This window comes from Mirounga angustirostris, unplaced genomic scaffold, assembly GCF_029215605.1.
Source record: "Mirounga angustirostris isolate CCGP_5_RB_7025 unplaced genomic scaffold, mMirAng1.0.hap1 SCAF_13, whole genome shotgun sequence".
Lineage (NCBI taxonomy): Eukaryota > Metazoa > Chordata > Mammalia > Carnivora > Phocidae > Mirounga > Mirounga angustirostris.
Window position 1 is genome coordinate 12,097,732 of NW_026991721.1, and position 27,830 is coordinate 12,125,561.

General features: G+C 45.9%; 1 protein-coding gene and 1 long non-coding RNA gene across 2 annotated transcripts; both read right to left on the reverse strand.

Annotated features, from left to right (window-relative positions):
* Window positions 1-2,378: 2,378 nt before the first annotated feature.
* Window positions 2,379-27,071, reverse strand: LOC135362310 (uncharacterized). The gene is made up of 2 exons (XR_010406866.1): window positions 26,279-27,071; window positions 2,379-4,788 (listed from the first exon to the last, which is right to left on the reverse strand). It is a non-coding gene; the product is annotated as an uncharacterized LOC135362310 (long non-coding RNA).
* On the reverse strand, window positions 13,693-21,414 carry LOC123856388 (olfactory receptor 6Q1). The gene has a single exon (XM_045892591.3). It carries the CDS (start codon window positions 17,399-17,401, stop codon window positions 16,448-16,450), a length of 954 nt encoding a protein of 317 aa, XP_045748547.1. The 5' UTR covers window positions 17,402-21,414; the 3' UTR covers window positions 13,693-16,447.
* Window positions 27,072-27,830: the final 759 nt, after the last annotated feature.

Sequence of the window (27,830 nt, forward strand, 5' to 3'; positions counted from 1 at the left end):
TGTCTGTGTGTGTGTGTCTTTGTGTGTGTGTCTCTGTGTGTGTGTTTGTGCCTATGTGAGTGTCTGTAAATGTGTCTGTGTGTGTGCTTGTGAGCGTGCGTCAGGGTCTGAATGTCTCTCGCTCTGTGTGTGCCCTTGTCCACCTCTGGGAAGCTGCCGGCCTTTCCCCGTGTATGTGAACTGGTGCATGGCCGTCTTTCCCCCAAGGCTTCGTCCTCCCGCCAGCGTACATCTAAATGCAGTCTCCCTTCGCACCTCGCCACGCTCCTTGCAAGGACACACCCTCTGTGGCAGTTTTATGTGGCTCAGCAGAATGCTACTGACCGATCCTAACTGCCCCCCGTCCTTCACCCTCTCGAAGGCTCAACACCCGCTTTTTCCTGAATGTCCTGGGCCTTCTCTTCGCTGTATCCGAGGCGAAAGAGGACCCAGCCTTCCTGCCCAACATCACCGTGGGACTGCCGGTCCGTGATTCCTGTATCTCAGGGTCTCGGGCCCTGGCGAGCACCCTGGCCCTGCTGTCCAACCAGCCCCGGCCCACGCCCAACTTCCGCTGCGGCCCCCGGCCACGGCTCCTGGGGGTGGTTGGTGGGATGAGCTCCCCAGAGTCTGAGCCCATGGCTGAGCTGCTGTCCATGTACAGAGCCCCTCAGGTGAGGATGCACCTGCAGAGAAGGAACCACTAGCGTCCTCTGGCTGTGAGCTACAGGATCACGCTGCACCCGGCCAGACCCATCACAGGTTGTGACCTGGAGAGCTTACTTCCCTTCCCTGGGCCTGGGGTCCCCCGTCCTACAAAATGGAGGAGCAGGTCCCGGACTAGATGGGTGGTTCCCTAGTGCTTGTCCCCAAACTGGTGCTGATCCACTGGGATGCTTTCTCTGGTTTGCAACAACAAGACAAAGAAATGCCTTGGGGTCGGTGTATGCATGTCAGTGTGAGGTCGCCGGCCCTCCTTCAGCAGTGGTTCCTTTTTTTTTTTTTTCAGTTTTATTGAGATATAATTGAAAGACATCACCGTATAAGTTCAAGGTGTACAGCATGATGGTTTGACTTACACCCACTATGGAATGATTACCCCAAGAAGTTTAGTTAGCGCCCATGGCCTCATAGAAATACAATGAAGAGAGAAAGCAAAGGAAGGAAAAGGAAAGTTTTTCCTTGTAATGAGACCTCTCGGGATTTACTGTCTTGACAACTTTCCCATGTGCCAGACAGTGGTGTCAGCTCCTGTCCCCAGGCTGCACATGCGTCCCCAGCGCTTACCTCTCTCGGAGCTGGAAGTCTACCTTTTGGCAGCTTCTTACAATTCCTCCTTCCCCCCTTCTGGTGACCTCAAATCTCATCTCCTTTCCATGAGTTTGTTAGGGTTTTGGTTTGTGTTTGTTTTAGTTCCACATGTAAGTGAGATCACACTGTCCGTGTCTTTCTCTGTCTGGCTTATTTCACTCAGCATGATGCCCTCCACCCATGCTCTCACAATAACAGGATTTCCTCCTTTAATGGCTGAATAATATTCCATCATACATGTACACCACAGATCCTTTATCCATTCATCCATCGATGGACACTTCAGTTGTTTCCAGATGGACCTATTGTAGGTTTTATTTTTCCAACACACTTCTGTGGCAAAATAAACCTTTGGCCACCTTATGCCAAACTCTCGTAATTTTTGGTTGATTAAACAGCCTGGGACACATGTGCTCTAACTGCCCATGATCTGAGGGCTGATGAGAGCACTCAAGGTTTATAACCCAGGCCAGGATGAGCTCATTCCTTCTCCCACCCTTCTCAGAAAGTTGGAAAGTTGAACAAGTCACTGACCACAGTGCTGGATTTCATGATGTTTCCATGAAACATCCGCCTAGACTTGACTTCTGTTTGATCTTTAGTACGTATCAAATCTGTTAGGCAGGGAAGCAATGTTTATGAAATCATTTTCCAGTTGGAGAATCCTTATTTTTCCCCACCATGCAGGGAAATAAGTTACATGACTATGACTTGTGAGCTCTAAAAGACACCACAAGAAATATTAAATATCTTCTCTCCCAGATTCCACGGAGGCCTCAAATGCCCCAGCTGAAAAATCATCCAATAAGATGCAAACGCTTAATTCTCAGTAGCTGTTGTTCAGTGATGTATAGCTATTGTCAACCACTCACATCCTAGTATAAATGAGTTTATCACAGGCTTTCTTCTGCACTATTGGTTGAGATTACTTAATAGTAACTATGCCTGTAATTTCTTGAGTCATTACCCTCAGTGGGAACTGCTTTCTAGATATTTTGCATGTATCAAATTCTTATGAAAATTAAATGGGTTAATACACGAAAAACACTCAGAAAAATGCATGACTTATAGTAAGCTCTGTATCAGTATTTCCTCTTATTAATATCATTGCCTTTATTTTTATTATCTCATGTAATCCTCACAACAACTTTAGGAGGTAGATATTATTATTCCCATTTTACAGATTATGAAATTGAGACTCAAAGAGGAAATGTCACTTGCCACAATTCACACAAATAATAAATGGGAGTTTGGGATTCGAAGCTGGGCAACCAGACTCCACAGGGAGAAGAAGGTACAGAAGCAAGAAGGAGGAAACCTCACCTAAACAGAAATACTGCCTATTGTGGGACTGGTTATTGTTTCCAAATTCTTACTGAGCACATCACTCATGGCATAGAACGCTATGCTATAGGTACCATATGCCATGGCTCTGTCCTCAGAAGTGCTCCTACTCTGGACAAGAAGGCAAGCATGAACCAGAGAGCCATAACACCAGGGCACCCTCTGGCTCTCGAAGGGTTGGGACTTGGGGCGGAACAACCTAGCCTCAAGGTTCCAAATGGAACTATTCGTTTAGGGTGACCTTGGCTTGTCAGTCAATAATCAGGACACTTAGCTGACTGAGGATGGCTTTTCTCATTTCTTATTTATGTGGAAATTCTTACAAAGGCATAAAAATAAATCACTTCTGTAGTGAGGATGCAGGAGGCTGTAGTTTGTCTAGACAGCAAACAGAGCACACATTATGCTTTTCTTAACTGGAGTCATTGAACCTTTTACATTTGCTCAAATTGCCGACGTGTTTGATGCCATTTGGCCCTCTCATAGAACTTTCTATCTCTTAGGCTTTGTCATAACTTTCCACAAAAAAATTTAAAAACATAATACTAGAAATAACAAATAGAAAGCTGTTTTATGTGTTATTTAGTTTGAAAGCGTTTCTATGCTTTCATTCATTTTTCCATTCATTTTTCATTCATATTTATTATGCTTTTTTCTTGTTTTGTCCTTTCTTGAAATTTCCTGATTTTTTTAACCTTTTTTTTCTTCCACTGCTTTGGATGTTCTATATCTTGTTTCTATGCTTCTCATGATTATTCAAGTTTTTAATTCACTTGAACCTTTACCTCTCAAGCAATGTCAAGAATTATACAACGCATAAACACAAATCACTTAGCACACCTTACTTCTCTGTTTCTCCCACTGGCTTCCTACTCTGCCTTCTTGAGTCCACTGCTGTCCTTCTTCCAGGAAACTGGCCTCCCAGGCCTGAGCATATAGGCTTTGGAAGGACCTGGAGGTAGATGATGAGATAGGCTGAGATAATATTTAAAAATAAAAGACAGACACAGAAGGATTAATACAACTTGATATTACTTATATGATGAATTAAAATAGATTCCCAGAAGCAGATAATAGAGAAGTGGTTCAGGCCTGGAAGGAAGGAAAACAGGGAGATATTCGTCAAAGGGCACAAAGTTTCAGTTACACCCAATGAGTTCTAGAGATCTCCTGTACAGCATAATGCCTAGAGTTCACAATATGTACTGTGTTCTTAAAAATTAGCCAAGAGGGTAAATAGTGTGCTAAGTGCTCTTATCACACAAAACCAGACTAATATAATAGAGAAGAGGGTGGGAGCAACTTTGGACTGATGAGTAGGTGCATGGCGTAGATTGTGCTGATGGTTTCACAGATGTACACTTATCTCCAAACTCATCAGGTCGTAAATGGTAATCACGCACAACATTCTGTATGTTAAAAAAAAAAAGAAACTATTTGCATATAGAAGGGGGGCAGTGAGGGCGGGTCCAGGACAGCAGACACTGGGCAGGGGTGGTAAGGTGTCCCCACGCAAATATACAGCCCCGCTTCTCCCCCACGGGCAGCCACAGATCCCAGCACCCCCAGTTCTCCGACTGTCCCGGTTCCCGTCCTTCCTCCGCACGGTGCCCAGCAGCGCCCACCAGCCCCAGGTCCTGACCAAGCTCTTGAGCCACTTTAACTGGACCTGGGTGGGCCTGGTGGGTTCTGACAGTGGCAACTTGGAGTGGCTGGAGCAGCAGCAGCTGCGGAAGGAGGGGAGGCGCGCGGGCAGCTGTGTGGCCTTCTCCAAGATCGGCAGCCAGGCCCACAGCATCCACAGCGTGGCCAGCGTGCTCGCCGCCAGCCCTACCACCACGGTCATCGTCTGTGACTGTTACCACCTCCACTTCGGGCTGCTGGCCGAGGCCCTCTGGGAGAAGAATGTGACCAGGAGGACGTGGGTCTTCTCCACCTCTTTTCCTCTACAACCCATCGCACCTTGCTGAACGTCACCTTGAGCCTGACCATGCACTCGGGATTCCTGCCGGGCTTTGAGGACTTCCAATTGGTGCTGTGCCCAGCCGCCTACCCGGGCAACAGTCAGGTGAGGAAGCTCTGTGAGGAGTTGCAGGGATGCAGGTGGCCTGGATCAGGGGCTTCCAGCCCAAACGCCAGAGAAGAGGCTCATCACTGCAAAGAGCATGAGAACATGACAGTGGTCTACCTGTCTACCTTCAAACCGCATGACCTGACGGCCACTTACCAAGCCTACCTGGCAGCCAGAGCCCTCCTGGCCGCCTATCAGAACCTGACGTCCTGCTCCCAGGAGACGGGCCTTTCCTGGGAGGCTCCTGTGCAGACCCACACAATGCCAGCTCTTGGCAGGTGAGCAGCCAAGACCTCCGGATTCAATCCCTATCCCTCCCAGCTTGCTCTGAGCCACAGGCTAGTGCTGAGGAAGCAAGGTCTAATGAAAGGAGTACTGACTTTAGAGCCAACGTCTCCTGGGCTCAGATCCCTTATTATGAAAAATGTCAGGGTCTATAGCTAGAAGAGAGGACTGGCTCCTGCCGGCTTTGAGAGTCAATTGTAAAATTTTCAGGAATTGCACAAGCTCTTTGCTCACCATGGAAAGTAGGAGACCTAAAAATCCTGCCTTTTTCCCCCAGAGAGCTGGTTGTTGAGCACTCAGCCACATGCCGCTACAAATATCGAAGTAAAATTATAGAAACAAAGTCAGAGTAGAAGAAAAATCCTCTTACTACTAAAAGAATGCTTTCAAACTAGGCACAGCTTCTTTAAGATGGCTTTTAGGTGATTTCATCAGTACTGTGTAGTGTGAGGTTTTTAAAGGCTTTAAGAGTAATAATACTTAACAATTTTCAAGTGCTTTTCCATGCCAAGTAATGCTGCAAGCACTCTGTATGTATTAATACATTGCATCTTCACAACGACCCTAGGAGGTAGGTCCCCTTTCTACAGATGAGAAAATGGAGAGGCAGAATAACACATCCAAGGTCACACAGCTGGTTCAAGTAGATTCAGGAATCACACCAGGCAACCTAACTCCACAGTATGGGCGCTGGGCCAGGCTCTCTGCTGCCTCCCTATGCTGAAGTATTCCTGGGATCTCTCAATATCTAAGCCCAGCATTGCCCCCAGCCAACATCTTTGCTGAAACTCCCTCCTATGGTCTTACTGAGCTTCAGTGGCCTAACTCAACAAATATATGTGTGTAACACAAGTATTTACTAAGCCCTTTTCATGCTCCTTGGAGCAACATGGGATACAGAAATGTACAAAATGTGTGCTTGCCTTCAGAGTGTTTCTGTTTCCTAGTCACCAATCATGTCTGGCACCGAGAAGGAAACTAAGTAGTATGTATGAAGGGACGCTGCTACGAATACGTGGAGACACCCATATTCATAAGATGAGCCTGTCCGTGAAATGTCTCAGGCAAGCCCTAGACGACCAGATTTCCATTAACTTGACTTCCACTTCCCTATGCACTGCAGATTAAGGCAAACTTGAAAGATGAGAAAGCAGAGTTATTTTCCATAAAATGTGCAAAGAGGAGGTGCCTTCCTCCATGTGTTGGTGAGCACAGATGTGGGAGAATGGTCCGGTGATGTGAAGGGAGCTCCCTTGCCTGTGGTACGCCTAACCAATTTCTTGCCTTGTACTTTCTGTCCCTGCCTCAGGTGCTCCTTTATACCCAGAATCTTCGCTTCACCACCAGAGCCCACGAAGAAGTTATCTTGAGATGCTGGCAATGTTTAACATTAAAAACGTCTATGTCTTCCCAGACCAGAGAGGACAGACAGCCATTGTTGGACATTTTGACTTCAGCACTCCTCCTGGAAAAGAGCTGCTGATAAATGACAGTGCCATAATCTGGGCAGAAGGGCTCTTAAGGGTGAGAGCTGAGAGCCCCCCTACCACACCCACAAAGCACCTCACACTTCTGAGCACCCGACAGTATTTGTTACATTGAACTGGCTTAGGGTACTTGGTCAAAGGGAGTATAGAGCGGACCATTGACTCACACAACTCTAAGGCTGTTCAGCAAATAAAACCTTCCAAAACCACCCCTGGCTTCCCAAACAAAGGAGCTTGCTAAAGACAAAGGTAATTAATGAGCAAATGGGAAAGTAAAATATATATAATTTCCAATTTAATTCAATTTGATCTGCATTCCCCTGATGATTAGTAATGTTGAGCATCTTCTCTTGTGTCTATTGGCCACTGTATATCTTCTTTGGGAAAATGTCTGTTCGTGTACTCTGCCCATTTTGTAACTGAACTGTCTGGTTTTTGTCATTGACTTGTATAAGTTATTTCTATATTTTAGATATTAACCCTTTATCAGACATATCATTTACAAATATCTTCTCTGATTAGGTAGCTTGCCTTTTCATTTTGCTGATGGCTTCCTTCACCAAGCAAAAGCATTTTATTTTGGTGTAGTCCCAGTAGTTCATTTTTGCTTTTGTTTCCCGTGCCTGAAGAAACATATCTAGAAAAAGCGTTGCTTAGGCCAATGTTAAACAGATTACTCACTGTTCCTTCAGGAGTTTTATGGTTTCAGGTCTCTAGCCTTTGATAGGAGAATTTAGTGCATTTACATTTAAAGTAATTATTGATAGGTATGTGCTTATTGCCATTTTGTTAGTTGATATAGGCTGTACTTGTAGTTCGTCTCTGTTCTTTTCTTCTTCTCTTCTAAGAGATCATTTTTACCTACTGTTATTTCACTAATATCCTGCACGGTACCTGATCCATGGAACACATTGGTAACTACCTGAGCAAGGAAGGAAGGGAAGGTAAAGAGGAAAGAGGAAAAGAAAGGAGGAGGTAAAGGAAGGAGAGGGAAGAAGGAAGAAGACAGGAAGGGTCCTGGTAAGGTAGAATGATGCTGGTAATTCTTCTAAGACTTGAATACACAGATGCTGCACAGTCTCCCCGGTGCTCTCTCTCCTCTCGTGCATAGGTCCTTATCTCGATCTGCAGTGAAAAAGGTCCTGTGGGAACCAGGAAGTCGATCCTATCTGAGAAGTCAAACTGCTGCTACAGTTGCATTCCCTGCCCCAGAGGAGAGACGGCCATGGCAACGGGTAAGACAGAGGCTGCCCTTGTCGACGGGGGCCAGCCAGCAGCCATGATAGGCTTCAGACAAGCCTTCATCATCACTTCAAGGAATGACTCCTTTCTTTACTGGGAAAGAAAAACCCAGCAAAGAGGAAATCAAAAGATGTTTTCAAGATGTCCTTCCCACTTGCTACAGTAAAGCCATTTAAGGCTATCCATTCATTCTTTCTTTCATCGACTCTGAGTTTGTCCAAATTCTGTGCCTACTTTCATGTCTGCCACATAGTAGCCATCCCATAAATATTGAAAAAGAAAAACCCTTGGGTGCCTGGGTGGCTCAGTTGGTTAAGCGACTGCCTTCGGCTCAGGTCATGATCCTGGAGTCCCTGGATCGAGTCACGCATCGGGCTCCCTGCTCGGCAGGGAGTCTGCTTCTCCCTCTGACCTTTCCCCCTCTCATGTGCTCTCTGTCTCTCTCATTCTCTCTGTCTCAAATAAATAAATAAAATCTTAAAAAAAAAAAAATATATATATATATAGGGCGCCTGGGTGGTTCAGTTAGTTAAGCGACTGCTTTCGGCTCAGGTCATGATCCTGGAGTCCCGGGATCGAGTCCCGCATCGGGCTCCCTGCTCGGCAGGGAGTCTGCTTCTCCCTCTCCCACTCCCCCTGCTTGTGTTCCCTCTCTCAATGTGTCTTTCTCTGTCAAATAAATAAATAAAATCTTAAAAAAAATAATAAAAAATAAATTAATTAATTAATTAATTAAAAATAAATAATAATAAAAAATTAAAAATTAAAAATTAAAATAATAATAATAAATAAATAATAAAATAATTTAAAAAATAATTAAAAATAAAAATAAAAAATAATAATAATAATAAAAGAAAAAGAAAAAAATAAAAATAATTTTAAAAAGGAAAAAAAGAAAAAGAAAAAGAAAAACCCTTCTATCGACTTAATCTGCATCTTGCTAAGATGTCATTCATTCAACAGATATCAACTGGCACCTCCTATATGCAGCCACTGTGCTGGGTGCAAAGGTGGTGACAACAAATGAGGCACAGCCCTTGGACCACAGAGCTCATGATCTCTTCAAGGAGATGATCCCTGTGTCTTCCAAACCTGGGAGAGTAAAGAAACTAGACTATGAAGTGAAATCAATTGCCTTAATACAAATTCAAGCCTCGAACCATGAAAGTGCAGAGGAAAAACGAATTCTAACAAAGGGGTATGTAGGGGAACTTTCCACTGGAGGGGGTGGCATACGATTTAGGCCTTGAGCAACAAGTGGAATGTCCCAGGCAATGAAACATGAGAAGGACAGTCGGGGCCAAGGAGCCCATCAACAAAGTTTCAAGACAGGAAAGCAGTAAGGAGCACAGAGTCACTTGAACACAGCCACTGATGGGAGATGCAGGGAGCAGGTGGCCAGATAACAGAGGGCCTTCCTTGCCAGACTCAGGACCGTGGAGTCTACTCTGCAAAAATGGGGAGCCAGGGAATTAATTACGTGGAGAAGCAGTGTGCGTTTCAATGTGTTTGGGGAGATTGAGAAGCGATCAATGTACTGAAAAGAAAGAGAACTGATCAGGAGGCATAGGCACAAAATCCAGGGAACTGTTGAAGCCATGGGATGGGGAAGGTCTCCTGGCACAATGGAAACTCTCAGTGTAGGGAAGGCAGGGTCCTTGAGGATCCTCTTTGCCCATTGAAAGAGAAAGGCACCGCGGAATGAAGCCGGGGACAGGGAGGAGACACCGGTTGGTGAAGAGAGGACAGAAATGATAAATAAGAAATCATCCTTGGACTTGCAGACTAGGACATGAAATCAAGCATCTGGGATCATAGAGATGTAACCAAATCAAGGAAGAGAGTTAAATGAGAACGTATGTCTGCTCTAGAGCTCCGGTAACAAAGCCCATCCTTAAAATCACTACGGAAAGCAAAACTCTGATACGTTCCATCAAAGGAGTGATTTAGACGTAGGTGCCTCCATTAAAAAAGAGAGAGTCTGTGTACATAGTAAGCACCCCACTGAAATTCTTTAAATTAAATGGGCTGATGAATGAATAAATGCATGAATAAACTAGCCATGACTGTGAATTATGACACGGCCACAGTGGTGGTTGGACTAAAAGGGACAAAGCCCAGAGAGGAGTTAGAGCTTCTGTAGGTCATTGTGTCGATGTTATTTTATTACAATCTGAGGCATGATGACCAGTTGCCACTAGGATTTCTGCCCTCTGTGTCTTCGGCCCTCAATCTGAGGACATCAAGTACCATGGAAGGGTTACAAAACTGAAATACACAAGACCTAGTCCTGTGACTTCTTGGCCACAGGACAGTTTCCAGAAGCTTCCCCACTCTGGTCTCTGACCCAGTTTCTCTTTCTCCCTTCAGATAGTGTTGCATGTGAGAAGTGCCCTGAGGACCAGTGGCCCAATATGGGGCAGAGTCTGTGCATCCCCAAAATGCTTGACTTCTTGTCCTACCACAAGCCCCTCAGCGCAGTGTTGGTGGTCTGCACAGCCCTGCTCTTCCTCCTTGCCCTGGCCATCTTAGGCATCTTCATCTGGCACCACCACACCCCCATCGTCTGAGCCAATAACCGTCAGCTCAGCTACCTTTTGCTGTCCTGCTTGGCCTTCTGTTTCCTCTGCCCCTTCCTGTTCATTGGGCACCCAGGACCCTTCACCTGTGCTGTGAGTCAGGCAGGTTTTGGGGTCACCTTCACAGCCTGTGTGTCCACTGTGCTGGCCAAGACCCTCATGGTGGTGGCAGCCTTCCACGCCACCGGCCGGACACCCAGCTTAGGAGGTGGGTGGGGCCGGTTCTCCCTAGCACCGTCCCCATTGTCTATTCCCTGATCCAGGCAACCTTGTGTATGCTCTGGGTGATCAGATGGCCCCCACGGCCTGTGAACTCTACTGGGCCTGGATCCATGATGACAGTAAAGTGTGATGAGGGCTCCTTGAAACTGTTCTATGCCATGCTGGGTTACTTGGGTCTGCTAGGGCTGGTCAGCTTGCTGGTGGCCTTCCCCACCCACTGGCTGCCTGACACCTTCAACGAAGCAAAGCATATCACTCTTAGCACGTGTGTGTGCTCCTGTGTCTGGGCCTCCTTCATCCCTGCCCACATGAGCACTCAAGGCAAGGACACGGTGGCCGTGGAGGTCTTTGCCATCTTAGCATCAGGAGCAGGCCTCATGTCCTGCCTCTTCTTTCCCAAATGCTATATCATCATTCTCAACCCCGAGAAGAACACAAAAGAACAAATGCTTGGCAGGCAGCCTCTCAGGCAAGGTCAGAAGCTGACTGTGGGGAGTGCCGCGTTCCCAAGGATGCCCTCCCTGGGCTGGCCGTCAGGACAACATGCCCTGTGACACTGGTCTGGACTCCTCCTCGTCACTTAGCGGCTTCTACTATCAGAGGGACGTGAGACATGTTTGCAATAATGTTGTCCTTGATGGAAGCATCTGGTCTCATTCATCCTGCAGCCGCTCGGCAGCCAGCCAGTGCCTGGTGTGGAGAGGAGACAGAAGAGCTGTTTGGTGAACGAATAAGTCAACGTCTGCAAAGCTAGTATTGGAGGAGATCTTGCAGAGGAGGCAGCGAGGTAGAGTGGTCGGATGGAGTCAGAGAGTCCTGGCTCAGAGCCTCCTGGCTCCTCCATGTTGCTGCTGTGTGAACCTCGGGGTGTGGCTTAACCTCTCTGAGCCTCAGGTTACACCAACGTAGAATGAGACTATAAGGCTCCCTCTGGGTTGATGTGAGGATGAAGTGAGAAAATGTGGGGAGTGCCCAGCACATACTAAACACTCAAAGGGAGGTATTTAAAGTCATCCATCCACCCTGTCCTTTTACAAGGGAAATGATGCCAAGAAGGGACGAATATACCCGGGCATCATTGTGCAGTTAGATAAACAAGTTTAAAGACCTAGTTCTCTGTTTCCTTAGCTGTGTGACTTTGGACAAGTTACATTACTTCTCTGTACAACAGTTTCTTCACGTGCAAAGGGAGGTAACAGCACCAACTTCATGGGGTTATCAATGAGGAATAAATGAATTAGTATTTATAAAGCACTGAGGATAGTACCTGGCCCATAGTGAGAACTAAACAAGTATTTGTTAAGTAGTTCAATAAAATTATACAGAGTGGCAAACCTGGATGTCTTGACTCTTTGCTGAATAACTGAAACTTTTATGAGACCCTTGCTGCAAGCTATGCCCTGGGGAGGGAAATTCAGAATGGCTGAAGTGGAGCACTTGCAAAGCTTGTGATCTAACATTTCCAACCTAACCTGATTGAAGTAAACTGAATATATCTCTTGTGGAACTAACTATTCTAACAACCTGCACCTGCTCTGGCTGGCCGCTTACCTTTGGGTAGATGAGGACAGGTGACTGGCACAGACCCAGCTGAGCAACCACTAGAGAAGAGTCTGCTCTAAATAAAGCCCCTCAACTTCCCTGGGAGTGTGGGGGTGCTAATGAAGCCCACAAAGTTTTGGGCATCAATTAATTAAATGTTAGTGCTCCTGGACTGCTCTCTGGGGAGGGACAGAGCTGAATGGCACTACACAGATGGTCTCAAGGTCCCGAAGCATCCACGTTTCTGGGCAATGAGATCCATTTTAAGTTCCTGTCAAAAGGGGTTTAAAATGCTCCTATCTTACTGACCAAGAATGATATTTAGACCCTGACAATGAAGCCATCGATGGAAACAAGGATAGAGGTAGAAAAGACTCAATTTAGAGAAACAGAAAGCTGTTCTAAAATCTATATTTAAAAAACTGAAACATTAAAAAAAGAAAATTACAGAAAAAATAATAAACAGAAAGCTGTAGCATCCCACAGCCAAAGCCAGTGTTTTGACAAACAGCTTAGAAGTCAAGGATTTCCAAGGATTTCACATGTGAAAATTGAAATTGAAAGCCACAGCCAGAGATAGAATAAGATCTCTGAAAAAAGGAATACCAACACAGGGGTAAAGGATAAAAAGAATGTGGAACCATAGAAGGGGGTCCCATAGACCAGCATCAAAGCCTTCAACAATGGTGACATAATGGTACACAGCAAACTGTAGAGTTCTGATTTCAGTGTACGGAGCCCGTCATTCATACCAAGTCCCAAGTCAAAGCACCTTCTCCAGGATGGCTCCCATGTAGTCCCTAGCTAACAATTAAATTGCTATCTAGGTACCCAGGATGGGCAAAACAAGTTGAACGGCGTTCTTTACAGCATTCTGTCTTAATAAGTCTTACTTCTCTTGGGGCACCTGGGTGGCTCAGTTGGTTAAGTGACTGCCTTCGGATCGGGTCATGATCCCAGGGTCCTGGGATCGAGCCCAAATCAGGCTCCCTGCTCAGCGGGGAGTCTGCTTCTCCCTCTCCTGGCCCTACCCGCCCCCTCGTGTGCTCCCTCTTGCTATCTCTCTGTCTCTCTCAAATAAATAAATAAAAATAAAATTTAAAAAAATTATTAAAAAACAAGTCTTATTAAGGAGAGCCCGTGATGTAATGAGCACTGGGTATTATATAAGACTGATGAATCACTGACCTCTACCTATGAAACCAATAATACATTATGTTATTAATTGAATTTAAATTTTAAAAAATGAAAAAAAAAACAAGTCTTACGTCTCTCAAATTATTCATTGTGACATTCTCTGGGTACCTCTGGGTCTCTTTGGTATCCCCCAAAGAAGGAATTATATTCTCAGAAATGCCCTATTTACAAGAATACATATTTTCCTGTCATGATTTCATAATTTATCTTCATTGCAGAATGATCTACCATTAATAGTGGGTTTAAAATCTTTAGCCGTTGAAACTTCCAGTTTAAAATAAGTCACTGGGATGTAATGTACAGCATAAGGAATATAGTTATTAACATTGTTCTAGCTTTGTTTAGTGACTGATGGTAACAAGACCTATCAAGGTGATCATTTCATAATGGATAAAAATGTTGAATCACCATGTTGTACACCTGAAAGTAATATGATATTTTGTCAACTATAATGCAAAAAACAAAGCCAGAAGCTGATTAATTAATTAAAAAGAAAAACTTTTGCTGTCAATACCTACAAATATCATGTATCTCACCAGCACTTCAGATTCTGGTAGATAGGTCTTTTTTTAAGGGAGTGATTGCTTTACAATGTAAATAATCACACTCACGAGGCCTCTTTTTTTCAGTTTTTTTTTTTTATTGAAGTATAGTTGACCTATAATATTATATTATCAGTTCAGTTTCTCATATCAGATTTTATTAAAACAAGACTCACTTTTACATACGTAGGATCCTTTCTAAAAGTATGCTTCTGCGTTTTTACCATTTTAAGTAATTTATCTTCCACAAGCTCAAAATTGTAAGCTTTACCAATACTTCCCATAGAGTTGTTCTTAGAGTCAAAATCCAGAAAGCATTCTGTTTGAATTTGAGTTCTTTCTGGAACCATAAATGAGAATGACATGACCCTGTATGAAGGTTCATTCTATATGTCAACTTCACTGGGCTAAGGGATGCTCGGACGGTCATTAAAATATTTTTGGGGTGTGTGCGAGGGTTTTTCTGAAGAGATAGCACTTGAATAAGTAGACTGAATAAAGAAGATTGCTCTCATCAATACAGGTGGGCATCATCGAGTCCATCGAGGGCCTGGATGAACAAAAAGGAGCAAGAAGGGAAATTTTCTTCTCTTGGCTGGTGCTGGGACATCCATCTTCTCTTGCCCTTGAACATTAGAGCCCCTGATTCTTGGGCCTTCGATGTCAAACCACAACTTACCCTATATGTTCCCCTGGTTCTCAAACCTTCAGGTCAGACTGAATTACACCACTGATTTTCTTGGTTCTCCAGCTTGCAGATGACAGATCATGGGACTTCTCAGCCTCCATATTGTGTGAGCCAATACCTATAATAAATCTCTCAATCTATCTAAATAGATAGATAGTTATATCATTATCATTATAATGATAGATGATAGATAGATAGATCTTATTGGTTCTGTTTCTCTGGAGAACTCTTATATACCCAGTATGATTTGCTTTGTTTCCCTCAGCCAGAAACCTAAAAGTCAAATGCATTTTGTGCTCAAATCTACTCAGGTCAGGTGTCTGAAAGTTCTACTCTTATTTCATTCATATGAATTCTTATTTCTGATTCTGAAAGGTTCTCATCTTTGCACTGTTTATGTATCTTGCCATCATCCAAAAGAATATAAAGCACATATATAATATTCAATAAATTATATATAACTTTCAACAAATGAAATGGTTTTCAAAATGTGTGATTTGTCTCTACTAGTCATTAAGCAACAGCTAAGACACTGGGTGGGGCAGGGGCGTAGATGCTGTGGGCATCATCATATCATCTGTTCATTCTTGGCCAGGTGAGAAACACCATCACAGAAAATCTGTCCTTCCCCCAACCCAGTCAAGCTCTGCACTTTTCTCTTCCATACACTGTAGTTTCTAGAATGAACATTCAAATGGTGATCGTAAATGTTTTTAAGAGTACAACTATCTAAGTGTAAGGAATGACTTGAATTATAATTGTCTTTTAAGCCTTACTTCAAGTGAGTTGACATTGCCATACAGATCTTCTTAAATGCATCTTTTTTTTTTTTAAAGATTTTATTTATTTATATGACAGAGAGAGACAGCAGGGGGGAGTGGGAGAGGGAGCACAGCAGGGGGAGTGGGAGAGGGAGAAGCAGGCCTCCCGTGGAGCAGGGAGCCCGATGTGGGACCTTAAATGCATCTTCTTAAATGCATTTTCAGAGCACGGTTTGGTAAAGAGGGCAGGTGGGCCTATATTTCAAATAAGACAATGTAGCTTCGAAGAAAATAAGTACATGGATCACAATGGAAAAATCAGCTGTGGTTCTGAGGACTTTGTGGTGGAACCTGCTGGTTGTCTGCCAAAATTTGTTCTTTCCTTTTTCTTCACAATAATCAGATTGGGGCTGGGTACCTGGCTGCCTAGCTATGGACTATTTTTAGCACCCTGGCTATTAGACATGACTATGGCTAGCTTCTTACCAATAGAGGTGAGTAGAAATGATGGTTTCCACATCTAGTGGAGAAACTTTAAGACATGGGGTTTGCTTCCTCTGTGATCTATCCTCACCCTTCTTGCCCCCTGGGATCCTGTGTTGACCATGTAAATAACAAGAAGGCCCTAGATTGGGGATTGGCAAATGGTCTCTGTCACAACTACTCAACTCAGTCATTGTAGCGCAAAAGGAGCCATAAACAACATATATGGTGTCACTGTATTCTAGTAAAACTTGATTTATGGACACTGAAACTTTTAATTTTATAAAATGATTATGCATCATGAAATATTATTCTACTTTTGATTTGTTTACAATCAAGTATTGAAAGTATAAAAACCATTCTTAACTCACAGGTCATTAAAAACAAGTGCTGAGTTGAATTTGGCCTACCGCTCTTAGTTTGCCAACATCCTAAGAGATGTTGACCTTGCAGATGGAAGGAACTTGGGTCTTTGAATGCCTGTTGAGCAGAGCCACTCACCAACCTGGAGCACTCACCTTGGACGGGTGCAGGAAAGAGGAAATCTTCCCTCTTCAAGCTACATTATAGTTAGGTGTCTCTTGTTACAGCAGATTAATATTTTACTTTAACTAATACCTAATCCATAACTCCTGGCTACCCAGGGCACTGCTCTGTCCCACAGCCCTCCTTCTGAAAAGCCAAGACAAGAAAACTAGATCCTCACTTGCCTCCTCAGTGACCTTTCCAAGACCTGAGGGAAAAGGCTTGGCCCAGAGCTCCCTTCACCTCCTTGTTCCGAAGACTGTAGATGAGGGGGTTGAGCATTGGCGTGACAATGGAGTAGAAGACAGACACCACCTTGTTGAAGTTGAAGGAGGAGGCCACTTTTGTCCGGACATACATAAAGAAAAGAGTGCCATAGAAGAGGCTCACCACGGTCAGGTGAGCTGCACAAGTGGAGAAGGCCTTTCTGCGCTCAGCAGCCGAACGGATATGCAACAATGTCCAGACGATGTTGCCATAGGACACAGAAATGACCATAGAGGAGGCCAGGAGCACTGCCAGGGAGACTAGGAAGTCCGTGGTCTCCTTCAAGGTGACATCTGAGCAGGACAAGGCTAGCAGGGGTGAGGCATCACAGAAGAAGTGGTCGATGACATTGGGGCCACAGAATGTCAGCTGGGACATGAGGTAGATAGGCAAAACAGGTGTGAGGAGGCCCACCAGCCAACAAGCAGCTGCCAGACGGACGCAGGTGCCCCACGACACCAAGGTCCCATATCGGAGAGGCAAACAAATGGCCACATAGCGGTCATAGGCCATGGCAGCCAGTAGGAAACACTCGGTTGCTCCCAGGAAGGTAAAGATGAAGAGCTGAGACAGGCAGCCAGCGTAGGAGATATTCTTGCCGGCACCTACCCCGATAAAACCAGCCAGCATCTTAGGCACTGTCACTGACGTGTACCAAATTTCAAGGCAGGACAAGTGTGTCAGGAAGAAATACATGGGTCTACGTAGCCGCTGGTTCAAAGCCACCACCAAGATGATGGCCAAGTTCTCCACCAAGGTGAACAGGTAGATGGTGAGAAAGAGTGTAAAGAAGAGGAGGCGTGCTTCATGCACCCCAGCAAAGCCCACCATGACAAACTCTGTTACATGGGTCCAGTTTGGGGCATATGGCAGCATATGTGGGAGTGGAAGTCAGGACACTCATAGCCTCATAGATGAAGACAACTCAAAGAGAACCAGTGAGGATGGTGCACTAGGACATCTTTCATTTTGGAAGAGGAAAGCAAAGTCCAGTCATTGTCCCTGCCCTCAAAGAATATATAGTCTGTGAGGAGCTCCAGAAAACAGACAATTTCATTACAAAATTTAAAGTGCTGGGGGCGCCTGGGTGCCTCAGTCTTTAAGCATCTGCCTTTGGCTCAGGTCATGATCCCAGGGTCCTGGGATCGAGACCCACATGCAGCTCCCTGCTCTGCGGGAGGCCTGCTTCTCCCTCTCCCACTCCCCCTGCTTGTGTTCCCTCTCTCAGTGTGTCTCTCTCGGTCAAATAAATAAAATCTTTAAAAAAAAATTTTTTTTAAGTGCTGGATATAGATGGTGATATTATGGGAGGAAATAACAGGGAAGCTCCCCCAGTCTGGAGGAATCCAAGAACACGTCTCAGCTGGAACCTGGAAGTTAAGGATAAGTGAGTGAGATAAAAGAGAAGTAAAGAGAGCACAGCAAGGGGGCACCTGGGTGGCTCAGTCAGTTAAGTACCTGTCTTCCCCTCAAGTCATGATCCCAGAGTCCTGGGATGGGGCCCCTTGTCGGGCTCCCTGCTCAGTGGGGAGTCTGCTTCTCCCTCCTCCCCTCCCCCCATAAATAAATAAAATCTTGAGAAAAAGAGAGAGAAAGAGCACAGCAAGTATAAAATCCCAGATACCAGACACCATGCATTTGGGAAATTTTAAGTACATACAGGTTACCATGGAAGTTAAAATCTTGGCTTCCTGATCAAGCATACCTGGCTTTAAATGCAAAAGAATTTAATGAATAGACTAGTGAAATTTTACAATAGATAATCCCTCTAAAGCATTTAGCACCATGTTTGGGTCAATACACAGTAGAGAAAAATTTAAATGTTGACTTCTCTTGGATTCAAGTATGGAGGGAAGATGGCTCTTGTTGAGCCTGAGGTGCTTAAACAGAGGAATAAGCTAAGCCCTCTGCCCTTCATAAGGACGAAGTTTGCTGTGCCAAGGCAGCTTTGGCTTGTGGTGGAAGGATTAAGAAGGGACACAGAAAGCCAAGTGGGGAGGTTTTGCAGGTCATAGCATGGGATGATGATGGCCACGGGCACAAGGCATGGGGAGTGAGCAGGGCTATTCAGAGACAGAATCGGGGCTCCTGGGTGGCTCAGTAGGTTGGGCGTCTGCCTGTCTTGGGTCATGATCTCAGGGTCCTGGGATCCCCACGTGGGGCTCTCTGCTTAGCAGGGAGTTGGCTTCTCCCTCTCACTTTCCCTCTGTGTTCTCTCTCTTCAAATAAATAAAATCTTTAAAAAAGAAAGAGCAAGGGGCACCTGGGTGGCTCAGTCGTTAAGCATCTGCCTTCAGCTCAGGTCATGATCCCAGGGTCCTGGAATTGAGCCCCGCATCGGGCTCTCTGCTCTGCAGGAAGCCTGCTTCTCCCTCTCCCACTCCCCCTGCTTGTGTTCCCTCTCTCGCCGTGTCTCTCTCTGTCAAATAAATAAAAACTTTAAAAAAAAGAGAGAGAGAGAGAGAGACAGCATCAACAGGATTGTGTTTGAATCCAAGTTCCAACATCAACTTGAGATGTGTGACCATGGGCAAATCACTAAAAATTCCTTTTTTAAAAGCAGATAATAAAAAAAGAGGTGTTGGGAATGCAAACTGGTGCAGCCACTGTGGAAAAAAAGTATGGAGATTCTTCAAAAAATTAAAAATAGAACTACCCTACTATCCAATAATTCTACTACCGGGCATTTACCCAAAGAAAACAAAAACACTAATTCAAAGGGATACATACACCCCAATGTTTATTGAGGCATCACCTACAATAGCCAAACCGTGGAAACAGCCCAAGTGTCCATCGATTGATGAATAGATAAAGAAGATGTGGTGGATATATATACAATGGAATATTACTCAGCCACCAAAAAGAATGAAATCTCGCCTTTTGCACCAACACACATGGATCTAAAGAGTAGAGTGCTAAGTGAAATGTCCATCAGAGAGAGACAGAGACCATATGATTTCACTCATATGTGGAATTTAAGAAACAAAGCAAATGAACAAAGGGAGGGGGAAAGAGACAAACCAAAAAATAGACTCTTAATTATAGAGAACAAACAGATGGTTACCAGAGGGGGGTGGGGGTGGGGCTGAAATAGGTAATGGGAATTAAGGAGAGCACTTATCCTGATGAGCACTGAGTAATGGATAGAATTCTTGGGTGACTATATTGTACACCTGAAACCAATATAACATTGTGTGTTAACTCTACTGGAATTAAAAATTTTTAAATAATAATTTTTTTAAATAAAAAAGAGGTGAGTGAGATGAATACGAAGTGAATAAGAATAAGAGAAATAAGATGAATTCCTACCTTGTTTTAGATTAAATGAAAGAATATAAGGTCTCCATTTTTGGCTGTTTTAAATCACAACCCCAAGTTCTTGGACACTCTTCTCATTAAAAAGCGGGGCCTGTGGCCACTTCCCTTGAACCTGGGCTTGGTGACTGCTTGTCTACAGAATAAGACAGAAGTTATGCTGTGCCAGTTTCCAAGCCCAGGTCCTAAGAAATGGATTCCTCGGGCGCCTGGGTGGCTCAGTCCGTTAAGCGACTGCCTTCGGCTCAGGTCATGATCCCAGGGTCCTGGGATCAAGTCCCACATCGGGCTCCCCGGGGAGCCTGCTTCTCCCTCTCCCACTCCCCCTGCTTGTGTTCCCTCTCTCACTGTGTCTCTCTCTGTCAAATAAATAAATAAAATCTTAAAAAAAAAAAAGAAAGAAAGAAATGGATTCCTCTTCCTGATTCTTGGAAGGCAGGCACCATGGTGTGAGGAAACCCAAGTCGCCTGCAGAAAGGCCATGGTGGGAAGGAACTAAGCTCCCCGTTCTCATCTGGGGCTGAACTCCCACGGACAAGCCGGCCAGGTGACTGAGCCACCCGGGGAAATAGAACCTCAGCCCCCAGCCGAGCTAGCCCAGCAGACACTAGCCTGCCCTGCTGGGCCGTCACCCCCATTGCCGATTTATGAGCTAAATAAGGGACTATTGCTACTTTAAGCCACTAAGTTTGGGAGTGGCTTGATTAGCAGCAATACATAACTGAAACAATGACATCCCGGTTCTGTAACCTCGGGGGAATTATTCAATATCTCGGACCCTCTGGAAAGGTATAATGTCTTGCCTACACTCACAAATGCCTACACTAGGATTTGAATTCAGGTTGACAAGGTCTAAAACCCTTGCTCCTTCCCCTAAAAAAATAATAAAGCGTGTTCCTGCTGGCTTCAACATTCCATGATTTCCCGGCAACGAAAGCGCAGAGAGATACACAGTCAGAGAAAGGTCAAAGTCTTCAGATTCCTGCATGCATCTGCACCATGCCTAAATCCACAGCAAATGGTCTGTAAACACAGGCTTCCTGGCCAAATCACTGCCTCGCACTTTATGCTTCTGCTGGCTCCAGGACATTCCAGGACGCCATCCCTGCACGTTTCTCCCCTCTGCAAGCTGCCTTATAATCTAGCAGCTTAGGAGCAGTGCCTACCCTTCCTGGATGCCCTTCCTAACACATACTCGCTGCACACGCTGCAGAAGCCTGACTTGACTTGCTGTGTTAAAAACAGGCTTCATCGCATCCCAGGCCCTAATCTCTACTTAATAAAGTAAAATGGAGCCAAGTCTTGGTTTCCAAAAGCCCAGTATTTAACCTACATGATCGTGCGGATCATCGAATCAGTCTTCCTCTGCTGCCCAAGACCCAGTTGTGTTCTTTGAGATCCAAGACAGTAACTCCAGCTGTCAAATGGATTGAATCTTTATACTGAGAAAAGCATCCAAAAAGTTTTAATGCATAAAATACTTGAATAGATGTCCCATTACTTCATTTACTAATGTATATTAATTCCCTCTCATTCATTAAAAAAGAAAGAAAGCCCAGTGTCTGCTGGGCTAGCTCGGCTGGGGGCTGAGGTTCAAAAATAAAAGGAAAGAAAACACATTAAATAAATAAATAAATAAATAAATAAATAAATAAATAAATAAATAAGGAAGAAAGATTCCTACAATTATCAAACCCTTGGCAAATTTTGAAATCAACAGCATTTGAAACTGACTAATCTGTAATTTACTGATGTGGTTTACCCAGACTTAGATTCTTGCCACTGCCCCAGTCAAGCACTCCTCAAGGAGCCCCTGGGTGTCAGGCATTGTACTAGACACCAAATCCATAAGAGTTCATGAGCCCTGCCCTTGAAGAGCCCAGAGTCTTTCAGGGGAGACAGAGAAGTATCCAAGTGGTGCCACAGCAACATGATGAGCTCCTTTTCATGCATATGGGAGAACAGAGCAGGGACAATCAGTCTGGCCCCAAAAGAAGACGGGATAGGCAAGATCAAGAAAGAATCTCCAACCACATCACAGTGAGGGACAAGATAATCCTTGACGGACAAAAATCAAATCCTTGACTGACAAAATACTAATCCTAGGGCGCCTGGGTGGCTCAGTCAGTTAAGTGTCTGCCTTCGGCTCAGGTTATGATCTCAGGGTCCTGGGATCCAGTCCCACGTCAGGCTCCCTGCTCAGCGGGGAATCTGTTTCTCTCTCTCTCTCCTCTGCCCCTCCCCCCTGCTCGTGCTCTTTCTCATGTGTGTACTCGCTCTCTCTCTCTCTCAAATAAATAAATAAAGTCTTTAAAAAATAAAAACAACAATAATAATCCAGGTTCAGCAGAGGAGAGTGGGGTGGGCCAGGGAGGAGAGGTGTGAAAGATGAATCTCTGAGAAGAGACTGTGGGGTCCCCACCGGGGCAGTAGACAGAGGGAGCAGGACCCCATTCAGGCGTCAGACTACTCCAGTGTCTTCATACCCCAAATCCACCACCTCCTAACCAAACTGTGATGAAAAAAACTAGATGGAGGGCAATGTCCAACCCAACTGAATGGATTTCTCATGGAATCGTGTAAGTCACCAGGGATGGGTTCAATGAGGAAAGCTTTCTGGGCAACTTTCTGGAGGAGCTGAGCCTCCCCTCAGAGCACTCAAATCCTGTGTTGGTAGGAGAGGAGCCTCCCTCCAAGGAGGGAAGAGAGGATGTTTACCAAGCTCCTCCCGTGGCCCACATTCTGCAGGGCTTAGATCATCCCCACAACAAGGCTGTGATCCCATGACCTAGGCCTTGTCAAGGTAGGGACTGTCCTGGGTTTCATGCAATTGAAAAAACAAGCTCAGAGACAGCAAGTGACTTGCCTCAGATCAAAGAACTAGGACGTGACAGAGATAGATGCAAACGCCCACGGGCCTGACCCAAGAGCCGGTGCCCCCCACTTGGGCCATGCCACCTCACTGTGCCATGGCCTTTCACTGTAGGACACCCCTGCCCCCAGGCAGCTGCCCTGCCTGTGAGGTTAACTCCTCTGCACTCAGGGACCCGCGGGAGAGATGCCCCGCAGGCTCTGGGACTGTTAATCCATGGGCCTCCCCTCTGAGATGAGAGAACTTTATCAGCCAAGTGCATGTAAGGAGCAAGGGGCCAGCAGGGAAGGGGACAGTCACAGGGGACAATCACGAACGTGACTGGATGCAGACAGAGGCCGCACAGGCACTTGGCCTAATCTGACGTCCTCAAAAGAAGGTGCTCCCTTGGCTAAGGTTTTCCCTGACAAATACAGAAAAACAGTTTGGGGCTCAGGCAGGGAAATCCAAACTGCAGTCCTGCAGCTGTTTGCGGCTACGTGACCAGCTCCCTGTCTCCCTGCTCTCTCCACCTGGCCTCTGAGACGCTCGTCGCCAGCGGTGAGACGAAGTGCCAAATGAGCTCACTAGCACGCAGACAAAAATTTCGGGAAACAGCCACCACCCCAGGGTGAGCAAGCAGTGGTGGCTGGGCTCCAGGAGGCAGACAGCAAGGGCTAGGCTCCCTGCCCCCGCTCACTGCAGGCCCACTTCTCGGCTCCTGCAGCAACGTGACAGCCATGGCCCATCCCTCGCCACCCGGGTACAGACAGCCCGGGTGCCCAGCAACGCCTCTGCAATCAGGGGAGCGGGGCTCGGCTCTGGCGCCATCAGGGACCAGCTCTAGCCTGGGAAAGTCCCTTGATCTCGCTGAGCTCAGCTTTCTCATCTTCACATGGGGGGCACGACACGCAGATTTGCAGGGCTGGTCTAAAGATGGAAGGAAACAGCAGGAAGGGGCATTCAGGGACTTTGCCCTAATTGTCTTTGTTCTCTCTGCCTGTGTGGCTTCCTCCTCCACTTCCTGCAATTCTCTGCATAAGGCTGTTTTAGCAGGGAGGCCCGTTCGGACCGCCTGCCTGAAAGTGCAGCTCCATCACACTCCAACCCCCTTCTTGCTTTGACATTTTTGTCTCAGCCTCACTGTCATCTGTTAGACATTTATTTGTTTGGCTATAACATCACACACACACACATACACACACACGCACACACACACACAGCTCCTTGAAGACAGTCCTTTGTCCAGTGCCAAAAGGAGTCACTCGTTTGTAATCTGCATGCAATAAATTGTGATGTAATAAAGGACTGGGTACATGCTCTGAGCATCCTGCTGAGCCAGAGTGCTATTTCCTTTCCACCTTCAGCTACTGGTCTCAAGCCAACAAGAAAGCAAGGAAGCTCACCAGGACTTCCGGAAGGAAGCGCCCTCCTGTGTGGGTGTGGATGTCTCTGCAACCCTCCTACCCATCAGCGCCAAGATGCAAGATGTCTGTGGATCTGGACGAGTCCGCTCCCACTGGCCCGTGGGCGGAACGAGTGGAATTGGTCTTATGCATAATTTCCTTTTCTTAGCTACTGACCTTACTTTTAAATGTCCTGAAAAACTGTACTACCTCAGCTCTTTTCAAACTCTGCTCCACTGAGCCCTCGATGACTAAGTCAGGTAGCTGTGCAGGGGAAGAAAGGGACCTGGCATGTGAGGCTCCCAGGAGCCTTGTTTCAACCAGCTAGTAAGTGACAGAGTCCTGAGGAGCATACAGCCCAGCCTGACCCCACAGCCCACCATCCTTCCATGATGCCACCTCCCCGGGGTTTAGCATTCCTACCACCAAATCTGATCAATAACTGAGAGCTTCTCACATTATTCTGGCAGCTTCGGTACTGAATAGGCATGACCTGTTCCTCACAGCTACTCACGTATAGCCTCCCCATAACGGGAGCACACGGGAAATGCAGGCAGAAGAAAATACATGGAACATCTCTGCAGTCAGATGTGCAAAAGAGACCCCAGTGCCAGGGTGAGCTGGAGAGCCCACTACTGCAGAGGGAACCAAAGTGAGCATCGAACTTTCTGAGCTTCTAGCTCCTAATCTTTAAATGGGAATAATACCTGCTTTTCCGGGCTCCCAGGATATTAAGTACATCGGTGAGATAATGGACGTGCAGGCTCTTTGAAAACATTAATCCCAGGAAGACTTTCTTATTATCTTGCTTCTGTTGCTCACGGACTATGTGATTATCGCCGAGTTTCGGGAAAGGGAGAGCCTAGGGGATGGCAGTCTCGGTGGGGCCCCGGGCATGGCCTTGAAGACGCAGCTGATTAACAAGCAAACTGATTCTGTTTAGACTGTAGGTTAATTTGAGGTGACTGGAAAGGCGGCGGAGATGAAGGGAAACTTGGCACCCCTACTCTATGTGACCTTAAGCAATCCAGTGGAATTCTGTGTGCCTCTATTTCTTTGCTTGGAAAATGGGTTGGTATTTAAAACCTCAATGACTCAGTAAAAGAACTTTCAAGAGAAGAAATGAGATGACAAATTGGGCAACTCTGAAGAAAGGATTGGGTCGTACTGAAGTCAAGAATTCTTATTCTAGGGGCACCCGAGTGGCTCAGTCAGTTGTGTGTCAGACTCTTGATTTCGGCTCAGGTCATGATCTCAGGGTCGTGAGACCAAGCCCCACGTTGGGCTCCGTGCTGAGTGTGGAGCCTGCTTAAGATTCTCTCTCTCTCCCTCTCCTTCTGCCTCTCTCCCCACCTTGTGCTTTCTCAAAAAAAAAAAAAGAAGAAGAAGAAGAAGAATCCTTACTCTAGACTTGGTACCTCTTTGCAGCTGTTCTTCCATGCGCCACCTTCTGCATGCTCTCCGGGTATGAGCTCCGAGTTTCCAACTTTGGTGTAAACCAGAAACTAAATAGCCTCTCTCCAGGTGCCTCTAAAGAGCCACTCACCTGCCCCCTGCTATTTCCCCATCTCTTCTCTGGGGGGAACACAGAGGCCTAACATACTCAGAACATTGGGGCTGGTGGCAAATGCAGGTCATGGATCTCATTGTGGGACACAGGCCCCAAATTCAAGGATCACAGCTTCTCTGAACCTATGGAAAAGGGTGGAGATCCACCATCAGCTGAACTAGAAAAGGAAGAAACAAGGGTTGTCACTGGCTATGACTCATGTCCCACGTATATGGCTCTTACAGCCCCCAGGGTCTCCCATGGGATCAGGTCTCCACAGAGGTTCGAAGCACTCAGACAACAAAGGAAAGAAGATAATAAATCATGGAAAACTCGGCCCCAGGGGATGTGCGGAAGCTCCATGGGAGTCCCAAGTGTGTAGACTAGCTGGACAAACATCACTGCAGGACGAGGGGCCCGCTGAGGAGGATTCCACGCCAGCTGGACTCTTTGCCAATGTCTCTGGCTCTAAACTACTCTAGTATAGGGTGAAATGAAATCTTGAGACTTCCACATTTATGAAGGATGCAAGGAAGCCTGCCTTCACTAGAATGAGCCAGATATCCCCTCCCTACCTGCCTGCCCTTTATCCCCCCGTGGGGAAAATCTACAATGACAACAACGGATGTTACCTCATAGCTTCTCTGGGCCAGGATCTGTGCCGTACAGACGTGGAAGACCCAGCCTCAATCCTGAAGGAGCTCACGGTCTAATAAAGGCTGTGACTGAGACTCACTTTTATGCAGAACGTAGCAACACCAAATTGCCTTCCTTCCAAAGAACTTCCTCCAGAGCATTTGATGATTATCTGCAGGCTGAGTAATCTTTCTTCTCCAAAAAGGAAATATGATATCATTTCACTATAAAGCAAAAGGAACATCAGGGGTGTGATCCTATTCTGATCGTAGGAGGCAGCTGAGCCAAAGCTAACAGCACCCTGTAGACGACTGGCCTTCAACATCTCTTAAACACACAGGTTTCTCTTTGTTTCATATGACTGCGTCGGCCTAAATGCTTCAGGGGCAGATAGCTTGTGTCCCCAAACAAATGACAAAGCTCCTCTATGTCTTACATTTAGCTGCATCCCCCAGAACCTAGTGCCCTGTAGCTCAGTGTAAAACAGCACAGACATGGATTTGAATCTACATAAGCCTTCGATAGATGTGTTACCTTAAGCAGGTCGGGCCCTCTGAGCCCATTTTCTCATCAATAAAGCTGGAAGATAACACCACCTGACAAGGATGTGGTGAGAGACAAATGAGGTACCGAGAGTGAAGAGCTCCCTCACCTAACTGGACACGAGGCAGTCACACTATAGAACTTTGTGCCGCTCGAGGCACGGAGGACATTGAAGAGTGGCATACCTATGTCCCTGCACAATGGAAAATTTTCAGCTCTGACCCTATTTGACCCAATCTAACAGAGACTTTTCCTCTCCCAAAATGCAAAGCAAACTGCCGCCCGCTCTTCGGCGCTGACATCTGAGGCTGGTCCAAAGCCACTGGGAAGACCACCGCACCAGCTGGCTGAGAAAGAACTACCTGGAAAGCCAGGGAAACAGGCAAATGCCAAACCTCTGCTGTCACACCCCGGCCCCCCTGGTTCCTGTCTTTCCTCCTCCCCTCTCTCCCTCGGGAACATTCTGTCTTCTGCCAGCAATACTCTGCCTTTACAGTGTAAACCAACCCAGCCTTGTGGGTTTTCCTGAGTCTGTCACTCCATTGTCCCAGTTTTACACCCTAGAAGTCCAAAATCGAGCAATGAAAGGCAGAATGCTTCTCTGTGAGTGAGGGCAATAAAAGAGGCTTTGGATGATCAGATTCCTTTTATTTTGCTCTTGCCCAAAGAATCAAATATCCCAGCCCAGAAACCAGGACACAGAGGAGGATGAGCAGCCGCAACTCTCTGATGGAGGAAGAGGAACCCAGACTGGAGGGAAAGGCTGGGGGACTTCACCAGTTCCTCTGAGTAGGGATTTGAAATCAGTAGTTGTACTTTTATATATCATCGTCATGAAGGATACAGAATTGGATGCAGTTGTTATTCCAGAAGAGAGGCTCAATCTTCTCTACATAATGATTTGCAGCCTTAAAAACATCCAGAAGCAAAGTCTGGCCTGGTATTCTTGCAGGTATTCTTTTTAATACATTTTTATCATGACATAATTCTGATATCTACACAAGA